Source organism: Puntigrus tetrazona, chromosome 20 (genome assembly GCF_018831695.1).
Source record: "Puntigrus tetrazona isolate hp1 chromosome 20, ASM1883169v1, whole genome shotgun sequence".
Taxonomy (NCBI): domain Eukaryota; kingdom Metazoa; phylum Chordata; class Actinopteri; order Cypriniformes; family Cyprinidae; genus Puntigrus; species Puntigrus tetrazona.
This window is the reverse complement of record NC_056718.1, coordinates 18,007,938-18,021,619: the sequence shown is the minus strand read 5'-3', so window position 1 is coordinate 18,021,619 and position 13,682 is coordinate 18,007,938. Positions and strand designations below refer to the sequence as shown.

The 13,682-nt window shown below is 39.0% G+C and overlaps 3 protein-coding genes across 5 annotated transcripts; all 3 read left to right on the top strand.

Moving 5' to 3' along the window:
- The first annotated feature begins 43 nt into the window (after positions 1-43).
- Positions 44-3,401, top strand: paqr8 (progestin and adipoQ receptor family member VIII). The gene is made up of 2 exons (XM_043219850.1): positions 44-733; positions 1,328-3,401. Exon 2 carries the CDS (start codon positions 1,360-1,362, stop codon positions 2,416-2,418), a length of 1,059 nt encoding a protein of 352 aa, XP_043075785.1. The 5' UTR covers positions 44-733; positions 1,328-1,359; the 3' UTR covers positions 2,419-3,401.
- Positions 3,402-4,259: 858 nt separating this feature from the next.
- LOC122325023 lies at positions 4,260-7,168 on the top strand. The gene is made up of 3 exons (XM_043219851.1): positions 4,260-4,504; positions 4,928-5,003; positions 6,212-7,168. The coding sequence occupies exons 1-3, from the start codon at positions 4,374-4,376 to the stop codon at positions 6,638-6,640; spliced, it is 636 nt and encodes a 211-aa protein (XP_043075786.1). The 5' UTR covers positions 4,260-4,373; the 3' UTR covers positions 6,641-7,168.
- Positions 7,169-8,092: 924 nt separating this feature from the next.
- On the top strand, positions 8,093-13,674 carry znf395b (zinc finger protein 395b). Of its 3 annotated transcripts, none has more exons than XM_043220602.1 (10): positions 8,093-8,226; positions 9,574-9,691; positions 9,781-9,911; positions 10,129-10,235; positions 10,966-11,165; positions 11,276-11,376; positions 11,563-11,803; positions 12,185-12,274; positions 12,366-12,484; positions 12,675-13,674. In XM_043220602.1, the coding sequence occupies exons 2-10, from the start codon at positions 9,623-9,625 to the stop codon at positions 12,784-12,786; spliced, it is 1,170 nt and encodes a 389-aa protein (XP_043076537.1). In that variant the 5' UTR covers positions 8,093-8,226; positions 9,574-9,622; the 3' UTR covers positions 12,787-13,674. The 3 variants fall into 3 exon arrangements, with proteins under 3 accessions (XP_043076537.1, XP_043076539.1, XP_043076538.1); XM_043220604.1 differs by having other exon boundaries at positions 8,169-8,226; positions 10,132-10,235; XM_043220603.1 differs by lacking the exon at positions 8,093-8,226 and adding an exon at positions 9,184-9,318.
- Positions 13,675-13,682: the final 8 nt, after the last annotated feature.

Genomic DNA, 13,682 nt, shown 5'->3' with positions numbered 1-13,682 from the left:
AGAACATCTTCAGTCACCATTCATTTATACTGTATAGAAAAGATGCAATGAAATGAAAACGGTGACTTAAAATGTGGTTATACATTTTCTTTTAAGTAAATCTACAGTAGTACTTCAAGGGTCCATATTTTTTTCTGATAGCCGATGATAACTGATAATAGTACAATATTGTTCCAAAATGCTTGTAATTGTGTATTTTCAAGACACGTGCAATACTTTATTAATTTGAGAAAATCTAAGGTAACGTAAACATAGACTGTTGTCTATTATCAATGTTTTAATGCCATCTATCGGCGAACATCTGTAACCTAATGTGATGTCCATATTGTATTTTTGACTGAATGAATGAATTAATTAATTTAATAGAAAGGGTTCTGTTGGTCAACTAATTTTATTTTCGGAAACCAGTGTTTTATGATGGGTTTTATAATCGTGCTGCTGTACAATTAAGTGTTTTTGCAGTTTTTCTTCACCTTTATCATTTTGCTCATTGGAACAGTGAAGTGAGTGAACTGAACTGAGTCATTTGAGTTACTTGTAACCCCGCCTAGATTCACGGAGCCGGCACAACAGGTCCCTCTTTGGAGACTTTGACAGGCACATAGCAGTTACCAAGGTTAAAATGCAAAATGTCTGAGGGCAGGATTTAATCTTTGGGTCGATATGACCCCATGTATTTTAAAAAAAAAAGCAACTGAAAAGAACGAAGAGTGACTGATCCTGTTCCGCACAGGTAAGGGGTTGCTAATTTATTATAAACGCTAACTATTTACTCCTTTTTACTTAAAAATAGGAAGTATGGGTTTTCTTCTCATTTTGTTGCACTTTTATCAGATAGTTTCCGGCGTTCTGAAAGTGTATGAAGTGCCACATATTATTGCTCTCCCTTTATCTGATCAGGCACGTTTAAAAGCATGCTTGTCTTATTTTACGTGCTTATGTACATCAATAAGTCATCTGAACGAGTTTTGCAAACTGGTTAAAAGCCGTGTCTGCTATAACTGCAATATGTAGTGACGTAAGAAGTGGTAGATTCAGAAAATACCAAGGGTGTCATGTTAGTATTATCAAAGTATGAAAATAATGGCTGTCTCAAAACATAGTGAGCTCCCTACCTAGACAGCGTTTTTTTGTGTTTTAGAATATTGAATGCTGGTTTGGAGCACAATGTGAATATAAAATGATCAGTTCAGCCAGGCCAGTTATTAACTTATCAAGCGTAAGAGGTTTAGTTTAGTAAGAATTGGCTCTTTGTCTGGCAGACTTAGGAATCGTGGCATTCTGATTTGTCAATATAATTTATCCTTGTGCTGTTTTCTTGTTGCAGCTCATTTTCTGTCACCGATCCAGAGTTTCACCATGTCAAGCGGAGTTTTGGCTCGTCTGAGTACGCTGACTTTGAGTTTACAGCAGCTGGGTCAGTTACCACACTTGTCGAACTGGTTGCCCCGTCTACCTTTACCTCAAGCCACTGTTCGTGCCTCTGATGTGCCGAGCCTGTTTCGCGAGCCCTATATCTTGTCAGGCTATCGTCCAGTGCACCAGGAATGGCGGAGCTACTTTTGTAGCCTCTTTCAGTGTCACAATGAGTCGCTCAATGTATGGACACACCTGCTGGCAATCCCTGTCATTCTACTCCAGTTTTCTTTATTTGCAGGGACATGGGGGCTGACGCTCAACGTGGCGTCTTTGCCTCTGTTTTTGTATGGGCTGTCATCACTTACCTACCTCAGTTTCAGCGTGGCCGCCCACCTGCTGCAGTCACACTCTGAACTGGCCCATTACTCTCTTTTCTTCGTAGACTACGTTGGTGTAGCTATTTACCAGTATGGCTGCTCACTAGGCCACTATTTTTACTGTTCAGAGCCGGCATGGAGGCAGAGTCCAGTGGGTGTTGTGTTTCTGCCCGGTGCTGCTGTCCTGGCCTGGTTGTCCTGCACCAGCTGCTGTTACGCCAAATTTCGTTATCGCCGCCCGTACCCTCCCCGCCGGAAGATCTGCCAGATCATTCCCACCAGCCTGGCTTACATGCTCGACATCAGCCCTGTAGCTTACCGCCTGGCCACCAGATCTTGGGACGAGCCGGTGATGGCGTTTCATGCCCTGCAAGTGGTGTTTTTCATGTTGGCGGCTCTGTTTTTCTCTTGTCCCGTTCCTGAGCGTTTCTTTCCAGGGAGATGTGACATTTTGGGCCACGGACATCAGATCTTTCATATCTTCCTGGCCATGTGTACTATGTGCCAGCTAGAGGCAATGTTCAGAGACTTTCTGGTGCACCGGCAGACTGTTGTAGATGTGCATGGAGAACATTTCATTGTGCTGGCGGGAGGATCGTTCTTCTTATTGGTGCTGTGCAGTGTTCTGACTGCAGTGCTTATGAGAGGAGCTGTGCAAAGGCAACTGAAGAAAAAAAAATGAAAACTATTTTGAAAAGATTTTACACAGCATATATTGGTATATACTGTAGTACCATGAGGTATTTATTAATATAAGTTGTCAAATAAAATAGTCTCATTTTAGTGCATCATGAGAATTGCGATGGAAAGTCCTTTCTTTTTTTTTTCTTTTTTCCTCAATCACGTTTTTAAATCCCAGATATCAGTCTCAGGGAGGCTGTTTATAGTTTAACTAGCAAATATTTTTACAAATTAAATCAAACTCAGATACTAAATGGGTTTTTCCCACAAATGAATTTACTGCTGCAGGATAATCTACCACTTAGCCGACATTCCTCTGAGGTGCAGTACTGTATGGCTTTGCATAACTGGCCTGTTTACATGGAACTGTTTGGAATGAGTTTTTCGAAAGGCAAAAACATTCAAATTAAAGCTGGATTTGGCCCAAATTAGAACGAGGGAGAGTTGGAGGGGTGAGGGATGAGGGAAACAAAGAGGCTACTTTTGTTTTGCTCCCGGCGTTGTCAGGCAACGGGTTTGTGTTGGAGGAACGGACCAACTCTCGTTTGCTTCTTGTTTATCTTAAATAACATTCATACAGAATATACATACTGTGTTCCTGAAATTTAAATACCATCTGCAGGCCTGGACATAATTGTCCTGTTTAAATATTTTGTTGTCAGGGTGTGCTGTTCTATATGCTGTGGGGTTCAGCAGTCTCGAAAACTAATTAGATAAAAATCTGACTTAAACTTAAGTTAAGTCAGTTAAATAAAGTCTTATTATTAAAAAAAGCAAAGTAACAAAACACGGTGTACAATGTTATACTGATAAAATATGTTTTTTATGTGCAAAAAATAATAATTTTAGTTATTTTCCTCCTTGAACTGCCCCATCCCACCCCCTTAATGTATGATGTACTGTATTTATTTCACAACAAATAATTTCTACCTCAGTTTAACTGGTGTTCAAACTAAAATGTGCCGTAGGTGCTTTGTGTTTTAATAAATGTTTACATTAAAATCCACCTAATGAATCTTTGGGTTTGTTTGTTTCTTCGTTTAGATGTTCTTTAGTTAAGCATTTGTAAGCGAAAATTATATATCATGTAGTTATTATTTTAGCGTACCTTGAAATGCAAATCTTACCTCTGTCCAATAGGAGGCAGCGGTATTCCATAAATAAACTGAGACAAATATTTGTTTTAATTTCATATGCTCTAGTCAACATTTGAAGTGGATCGAAACGTTTCATCACAGTTGTCCTAAAACCGAAATGCGTTCCTGTCTTAGGACAACCATGATTAACCTTTTTGATCCACTTCAATTCTGGCTGCTATAGATGTCAAACAGAACTAACCCTAAATAAGAATAGACAAATTATACACTGTTATTTACAATAACCACCTAAATAAATGAATAAAGAAGTATGCAAATGAAGTGAATTGTTTTGAGGGATGTATGAATTAGGCGCTGAAAGAGGAAGTTTGACTTCGTCGTGTTGGATCAGTGTGTTCCGGCTGCCAGTAAAGACAAGACGATGACAGCTGATCTATAACTGAGGTCAAAGGTAATTGAACATTCCCTTTTATTCTTTTTTAGCATACCAAGAGATGTTTATAGATATTAATTCATGGAAACAGACGATGTACAATATCAGTGCATGAATGTTCATTCGAAAGATATGTATGATTAAGGTACACTTTATGCTGCTTTATGTATAACTCTTTAATATTTCAGCTTTTTTGGCATTATGTTTCATTCGCTACTGTTTCTCCTTAAATTAGCGATACAGTTAACACTGCAGTACCACCTGTCTGTGTTAACATGAAAGAGAGGTGTGACTTGTACAAGTACTCACCTGTGTAGTCACCGGCTCATCAACAATCTCATTGAGAACAGCAGCTGTTACACATTATTGATTTTGCTTTCCTTCGGTTCTTACGTTTCAGTCATTACCGAAACCGAATGAAGAGCGATGGCTCACGTCGAGGAGGGTCTGGTCAGCTGGTTATCAGGTTGCTCTTCCTCCCTTCAGATTAGCATTGTGTCGGCTCTCTTCATAATCATATACGTCACAGTCTACAGCCTTTGCACGAGCTGTTTCGGGTGAGTCTCTGATTTTGTCTTTTTCATTTGTTCTTTTTTATGTATTTACACACGTATTCAGGAATTTGGTCATTATCACATTTTGTGCTGAATCAAAACACACCCAGGAGAAGGGAGGGATTGTAACAGAATGCTGTGAGTAAATGGGTGGAATGTGCAATGACAGGTTCAGAAGCAACAGGTTACCAAGTGCATGTCACGCAGCATGAATAACATTAATGTTTGTGTTATTGTTATAAAAAGTAGAGACCTGTTTGTCAACTCTAGTACATTTGTGTTTATTTAAACCACAAAGATGGACCGATAACATTATGTTTGCATGCAGAGACCATGCAAAAATATCAGGAAAATAAACACGAATGCGAGGTGGATCTGTGCATCTGTAACATTTGAAATATTGACTTTTATTTTTTTTGTCTCCAGTATATCTGACAGTGTTTCACCCAGGCATTTTCACAGACAAGAGAAAACGAATATTTCGTCTGCTTCTCAACGACACGTAAGCGACTGAGAAAACTCTAACTCAGAATACAATGTATAAATTAGTATTACTATTGGTTGTTGCTTCAGTGGTATATTGTTCGCTGTTAAAATATGCTGTAAAAAATATGCTGTAAAAAATGGTCAGTTTGCTTAAAAATGTTTCACTCGACAGCATCTAAATTGCTTGATTTTAAGTCAAAATGTTATTTAAAGGAGTTATTCACCCCAAAAATGAAAATATGCTGAAAATTTGATAGATGATTTGGCAAATTTAGCATTACGTCACTTGTTCACCGGTGGATCCTCTGTAGCGAATAGGTGCCGTCAGAAAGCTGATAAAAACATCAAAATAATTCACACACACAACTCACACAACTTCAGTCCATCAATACAGCATTTCTGGCAAACCATTGCTTCTGGCCAAGCATAGCTTTTGGCCAAAATAGCAGTCCATATTCCATAATAATGTTTGCAGCAGTGACTGCGAACTTTTTTGGTCTCTTTTCGCTTATAAATAATGCTTGACTTCTCTCCTGGTTCAGACTTTTCTAAGAAAAAAAGTAATATTGTGAATAGAGGACGTGTATTTTAGAAGCAATGGTTTGAAGTTAAATGAATTGTGCATAACAAACATGCAGCTTGTAGATGACTTACATTATTTGCTTTCTTCAACTGTTTAAACTTTGATTCTGATGAAACCCATTCACTGCATTCACTAGTGAACAAATTGATAAATAAGACATGTTTTTCTAATGCTCTAAATATTTTTTTAATCTTTAATATGACCAAAAACACCTAACGAGATTAGGTTACATAAAAAAAAATTAAGAGTTAATTATTCTTTATTTGATCATTAGCTCATGCTAAATACAAAGCCAATGCTGAATAGTATGACCAGTGATGACAATTTACTTTGAACTCACTTTTTCCTGCAATGAGATCGTTTGCAGTGCACTACTAAACCATATCTATCCTATTATGGTCAATTAAAATCATTTAGTGGTAAATTGCAGTGAATCAGCAAGAGAGGATAAGTAATTTCCAGAGAGTTATTGGATTAATCTTCTAAAGGAAATGGCGCTGTAATGCAAAGCAGACAGAGAAAAGCTAATAATGATTTTTTTTATAAATACATGTCCAGCATAAAAGTAATAGTATGTGATATGAAAAAAAAAGCTAAATGATAAATAAATATTTTCTTAAAAACGAATGTCCTCATTGCAGAAATTACCCGAGTCCCAGAGTGTTGAATATGTACAAGATGCCAAGGACCTAAGTGATCATATATACTCACTCGTGGAGGCTCAGCTGAATGAGGAAAATCCTTATGAGTGCATTAGTGAGCCTCCATTACAGCCTCCATCTGACACAGCTGAAGGGGTGAATGAGAGCCCTTCCCCAGCAATGACAAAGCCTGATGATAATCGCTCTATCTCAGCCCTCAACAAACCAGTAAACAAGCAGCCAGCGGAGCAGCCTGATGCTCTACCTCAACATCCGACCGAATCAGAACCGACGGCTGTCTATGCTGCAGTGAACTGGAAAACCAAGAGTCAGAAGAACATAGCACCTCTGTTTGATACGGACACTGTGGTTGATATGAGTAATATCGCTAAGGAGGCCGTCCCTCCTATTCCAGACAAACATTACTAGTATGTCATTTAAAATGCATTATTTGTATTTATTCAAGCCTTAAAACGTATAAACATTGTTAAAAAAATCATTATTTTACTATTTTATTTATTTTCTTTTTATCATATGAACCAATAAATATATCCGTTCATTGCCGCAACTTCGTATAAGACTACAAAGGAAACCAACCATGTCTGGGTTATTGTAGGTCAGCGTGAGTCACATGACATAATGCTTCGAGCCAATACCCAGACTGGATTCAGAGACTGAAACCCAACATGCTCGTGCTGTCCAGACCTAAAATCCCCTTTGGAGGATGAAGTCCGTCGGGCACGGCGGCCGACAGAAGAAAGCTTATAATCCCCAGACATCATTACATGATGAATGCTTTCTTCTGAATGTCTGTTTGCAAATACACAATGCTGAATATTTAGGAAATAGACCAAATGATGTAGGTGAAAGGGCACACGTCCGTGGACTGCTCGGGAAAATGTCTAAACTGGGCAATTACCTTAGAATGACTTAAAATAATCTGCCTAAAATAGTCTGTCTATTCACACACACACATATTAATAAAAAAGGAAATAATGGTGTAATACTTTATGTATATTACATTGAAAAAAAAAATCTATAAATAACCTTTTTTTGTTATATTATTTTCTTATACACCATAACATGATAATACCACACTATTAATATTTTATATTATTAGCTATTACGTAATAAGAATAATAGTACTGTGTATACACTGTAAATGTGACACGACCAGAAAACAAGTCATAAGTAGCACTGGTATATTTGTATAATTTATTGCATGGGTCAAAATTAGAGATTTTTATTTTATGCCAAAAATCATTATGATATTAAGATAATGTTCCGTTAACATATTTATTCAATTGCCTGCTGTACATATGCCAGAGCTCGAGAGTTTAATTTGGTCAGCATGAGATTTTCTCAATATTTAGATTTTTTTTCAACCCTCAGATTCCAGATTTTCGCATAGTTGCATCTCAGCCAAATACAAACCATAGCCTGCTACATCAATGGAAAGCTCATTTATTCAGCTTTCAGGTGATGTATTAATCTCAATTTTAAAAAAAACGTACCTGGTTTTGTGGGCCATGGTCACACACCCTATATGTGTGTGTGTGTGTGTGTGTTGTGTGTGTATAAATATATATATATATATATATATATATATATATATATATATATATATATATATATATATATATATATATATATGCGTGCGTGTGTGACCCTGGACCATAAAACCAGGTACGTTTTTTAAAATTAAGATTAATACATCACCTGAAAGCTGAATAAAAAAGCTTTCCATTGATGTAGTTACAAGGGTCAATTCTTTGTTTAAACATAATTTAACTTAACATAATACACAGTACAAAAATACACGAATATTGAAGCCATATAAATAAGCATGTGCGCTGTAAGATGTTGGAGTAAGCAGCTGTCATTCGGCATAAGTGAGTAATATGAGGGCACGTAAGCTGCGCGAGCGCGACGCACAGCCCCCCCCGACCGGCTGAAGGCAGAGAAGCGCGGGTGAGCGGCAGACAGCGGCATCTCTCCCTACGAAAACATTCAAGGTAAAATCACTAAACACGCCGGTTTTTCAGTGACGCTATGGCAAACATTGGGGTATTTATTTTACTGCATGTCTACAGACTTTTGCCACTAAAATCGTATTGCCGGTGTTGATGTGAACTGCTCTGATTTTAATTCTACCGCGGTCGTGTCGAGAAAAGACGCTGTTTAAAATGATCTGTTTTAGTGTGGCAATCAAACGCATGTGGCTTAATGGGCTTTTACATTCGTATTATCGAGAATAACGTGCACGAATGCGATTTGTTGTGTTGCAGCTGTCTGTTGTTTTGCGTATTTGATTGTGTACATTAACGGGGGTTGAGCAGAAACTCGTGTACGCACACGTTGTTGAGCGAAGGTGTGTCCTTCGGGGAATCGAGCCAGCCAATCAGAACGCAGCTTCCGCCTCCAGTGGGAAGGTTGTTTTTTGCTGTACGTAAACGCCCATCAACGAAGTTACAGCTAAAGTATGGGTCTGGATTAAATAAACGCCACAGTTTAATTTTGCTGTTTTAAATATTCAAACGAAAATAGCTTTTTTTTGAAGAAAATGCGAAGTGTTTGCAAGGCAGCAGTTTTTAGACAAGCCTTTGTTGTGGGCTTTGGCTGCGTGTGAATGATAGGCTCCCGGCAAGCGTCTTATTTTCTGTCAGCTTTGACGGAGGTGAGAATGAACACATGCGTTAAAATGTGCACGTGAACTGCCGAATACGTTCAAAAAGTCACGATACAAATATATAGTAATTTGTCAAAACAAGAAAATACGACGTGGTTTCTAACGAATCGGTTGAGCGAGTGATTCATTGAGTCAATAATAAAAGACTCGTTTACAGTGTATCCAGTCAATGGGATGCGGAGCTACAAAATGAATCAGTGAACGGATCTTTTTCGTGAACGCATTCAAAACATCCCAGTCCGAATTCCGATGCGGGATTTGGATCTGTCGATGATTTCACTCCCTAAATCCGGAGTTACAGTATCTGAGAGGCTCGCAGTCAGGGGGTGTGTTGCCCTAAAAAAAGTAAAGGCACCGAGCAATATCCGACTGCGCTGCTTATCTATATGCAAAAATCCATCGCGTGCATTCGTTAAAGGTATTTTTAGTTACGTTACCTTGTTGTCTTCCACATTCAAGTCTTGTACGACTAACGCATTTATCTTAAAATCTCGTACGAGTGCTTTAGTTTTTAATGAAGGGTGTTGCTTGTAAATGTAATTATTTATTTATTATTTTCCACGTTTTCGTGGCCTCGTGGCGCTGTCGCAGAGCCTGGGAGTTGCTATAATCCAGCCTGGCGTTTAGACGAAAACACGCACGTTGTTCTAACATGCTTTTTCCTGCTTTCTAGCTTTTTGTGCGGAGAGCCAAAGCCGACTGTTCAGCTGAGAGGGCACAGCATGGCTGCGGTGGGATCCAGAGCAGGACTAGACACGATATCGATGTGCACAGAAGGGCAGGACGGATTGGTATGCGTTAGAATAAAGGGGGAGCTATAGCCCCTGTAACTTAGGCGTAGATGAAGAAAGTGTGTAACTGATTGTTTCCAAACCTCCAGGTCTACATGCAGTGTTGTGGCCAGGGAGAAGCGGTGGGTGTGCAGAAGAAGCTGAATGCAGGGACAGAGTGGTCGGCGAAGCAAACAAACCTATCCTTCCCACGGTCTTCCGGAGTGAATTTACCTTACAGGTTATCATACAGATCAATTTCATTCGTCTAGCTCATTGCCGTCTAAATATAATGTAATACCAGCTCTTAGAACAACACCGACTCTATTAGAGCAGAATTACTCAGCAGATATAGTTTGATAAAGGTGAAACGTTATTGTCGGCTTTCTTATTTTATAGACCTGTAATGCAGTGTATTGCAGTCGTGTGAAGAGTTTTTACTCTCTGCCTTATTTCAGAAGTCCTGAGTCGGTGGAGATGGATGAGATCATGGCTGCAATGGTGCTCACCAGTCTGTCCTGCAGTCCAGTGGTCCAAAGCCCCCCACAGAGGGACCTCCTACCAGGTGAACTGTTTTTTTTTTTTTTTTTTTTTGCAAACCACACTTTGCGGTGTGCACTTGACAAACTAGCGCAAGTCTCATCAGATTCTCGCCTAGTAGACTTTTAGAATTTGGTAGATTTTTATTCTTTCAAATGTTTTTATATTATTCATTTTACTTTTGAACTAAATGCATCTTATATTTTTTCCACGATGTGGCGCACACAACCCAAAAATTAATTTAGCAATTCTTAAGGGTTGTCAGCCTTTAATTTTTATTATTTTGCTTTTTCTAATCATGCACTCAGTTAATTAATTATTTAGTATATAAAACGTTTCAGTTTTATTATATAGTATAAAACACAACTCGACAGTTATTTTAGGAGTTATATGTTTTTTTAATATTTATTTACGTTCACTTATTAAACGATTAAATAACATACATATATTATGCAGTCCAACATGCAATCCGACAACCTGCAACTTGTCACATATGTAATTAAAAAAATAATCACACTTATTATACACTTATTTAATCACATAAACATGTAATTATTATATTAAAATTTTATTAAACGGTCCAACATGCATACCAACATGCAGGTTTCCAGTTCTGTGGTTTCTCCCTCTCTTTTGTAAAATGTACTTTTACTTTTTAATCTAACATTTATTTGAACACAAATCCTACCAATTAATTTAGCAACTGTATGGTTATGTGTGTTATTCACACTTCCTTTTTTTGTCTGTGACTAAAGGGGACATGGAGTGTTGTGGAGGTGAGCTGTCTGACAGCGGCAGCAGTGGTTACTGGAGCTGGGACCACGGCAATGTCAGCCCAGCCCCTTCTCCATCGGTCACCGAGATGGACAGGAGCCTCGGCCAACCGACAGACGAAGGACTGCACATGGAGCTGGACCAGGCTGCATGTGAGGAGCCGGAGGCCAGGAGGTGCAAGGTGAGAATGAGAAGACCGTCAGACTGCAGAACCTGAGGGGGAATAGAGTTTTAAGCTGATGTTTAAAAAATGCATGTGAGTCACTCTTAGTTTTTCTTTCTCATTCTTAGAGCTTGAGCAGGGGAGCATACAGGTGTCTGTGGCCTGGCTGCGGGAAAGTGCTGACATCACGGGTTGGAATGAAACGGCACATCCGTACTCTTCACCTGGGGTGAGTATGCCCTCGCACACCAAACTCTTGGAACAACTGAGATGACGCTGGAACGTTATGAAACATCTTTGAGCAATGTCAGCGTTTATTATGTAAAAAAAAAATGCATGTATAAATCGACAAGTTTCAATTGGCTTGAAAATGACCTATAAATAATGCATGTATTTTTTTTTTTATATTAAACAGTGGGGGCTCAGAGCAGTCTCATAGGGAGGAAGACTTCTACTACACAGAGGTCTCCTCTGAAGATGAGGAAACTGCACCTCCATCTCCTGCTCCATCCTTCTCCAGCGGGGCCTGGACATCCTGCAGCTCCACACAAAGCCAATCCACCCCAGGACCCCAAGATGCTCCAGTCCAATCAAGCCCGCTCAGCCAATCAGCTCCAAGCAGCGTGTGGCAGATCCACACCGAACATCTCTATCAGGTACAGATCAGCTGAGATAATAGCTAAAACGGATAATATGATGCAGTTCTGAAATGAAAGGTATAGCTTACTAAAATAAACGAACTAAACTAAAATAAAAATAAACTAAATTCTGTCATCGTTTATTCACAAATTAAGGTTTTTTATTATGAAGTCTGAGAAGTTTCTGTTCCTCCATTGAAAATTTAGGTAACTTAGAAGACTCAAAAAGTTAATTCTAAACATAAATCTGTATGAATTGAGCAAGAGTCTAATGAACAGATTTAATTTAATGGGTGAACTATCCCTTTATTACTGATTATAGAAACAGATAAAAACTTTTATAATGATGTGTTTAATGTAGTGTTTTGTTTTTTCCATCGCTGTGTTTTTTTTCTGCAGGCCTGCGCACCCATTCAGGTCACGGTCTCTCCAGGCTCTCCCACCTTTTGCAGCTGGACCCCGTCTGGTGACGTCCAGCAGAAACCTCAGGTTGGTCTGCCTCTCCAAAAACAGACACTTAATGTCGTAATATCGAACACTTTAAGCCATCTGTCCTTTTTGTTACTGTGTTGATCTGTAGATTCCAGCATCTCGCAGCCGGTCGGTGAGTGTTGGAGAACAGTGGCTACAGAGGAACAGCGCCCCCACCAGATCACAGACCATGAGTGCATCTCCCTCCAGAGGGCACTGTTCATTCAGGTATCAGATCATGCGGCTCAGTTAAATGCTGCCCTCTGTAGCTAAGAAATAATATCTCTCTTTGTGAAATTAACATGGCTTGTTTTGAAGTTAGTCATTCTGACTACAGAGTGTTGCACTCTAAAAAGCTATGTACGTTAGTTAATTGTACACTGTTTTCAATGTGTATTTATCCTTCTTGTGTCCATAGGAAGGGTCGAGGTGAGGCCAAAAAGTGCCGAAAAGTGTATGGCGTGGAGCGTAGGGACCAATGGTGCACTGCTTGCCGCTGGAAGAAAGCCTGTCAGCGGTTCCCAGATTAAACAAAAAAAAAAGACTTTAGGGGACAAGAAAGAATCTCCATTTTCTTTCTTTCCTCCAGCTCTTTCCTGCACTGTAGAGGACCCGTCTTTTCACTTTTCTACCTTTTTTTGTTTTCCCAGAGTTAAAAGTGTTTTTGTTATGTTTTCCCACAAAGTGAACGCTGGTACTAGCTGTTGAGACTGTGGAGTAGTAGGATCCCAGCCCTTCAAAGGTGAATTCTGCCCTCTCACGAGACTAAAGTGTAATCCTGTATCTGATCAAGGTGTTTTTTCTACCCCAGTCCTGCACTTAATCCATACCCGAGATATTTAAGTGATTGTTGATTTTTGTATACTGTGGACAATGTATTGCTTTGAGCATTTTCATGATGTTTTTTCTATTGCCGTTTTGTTAGCCTGAAAGGTGTAACAGTGTGCTGTCATGTATTGTCTTTTTTTTTCTACGTATTTACTCTGAATTTAGTCACAACTTTTGAGTTTCGCGAGGTTTGACTTAGGTCGTATGCCATAGCGCTTCCTAATCAATCTAAACTGCCAGATATAAAGCTACAGTGGTGTTGAGTGAAAGTTGTGAATGATGCTGGCCACATTGGTGGCCATAGTATGTTGTCTGATGGAGATAAAAGTGCAGCTATAACCTTTTGATTGAATACCAAAGTGCTATTGCAAAGAGTTAAAGGGAGCTTGACTGAATACTGCCCGGTGAATAGATCGGGCTTGTTTCCTTTTGTACGTTTCTTGTCATCCTTCCAAAAGTGTTAAGGTCTTGTATAATACTGGAATCATCCCTTTGGGACCATCTAAAAGGATTTGAAAGCGTAACGTCATACTGAAAAAAAAAGTTATGTATGATTAAAAGACACAAGATAAAATATGCAAATTTCAAAAGCTTGTCA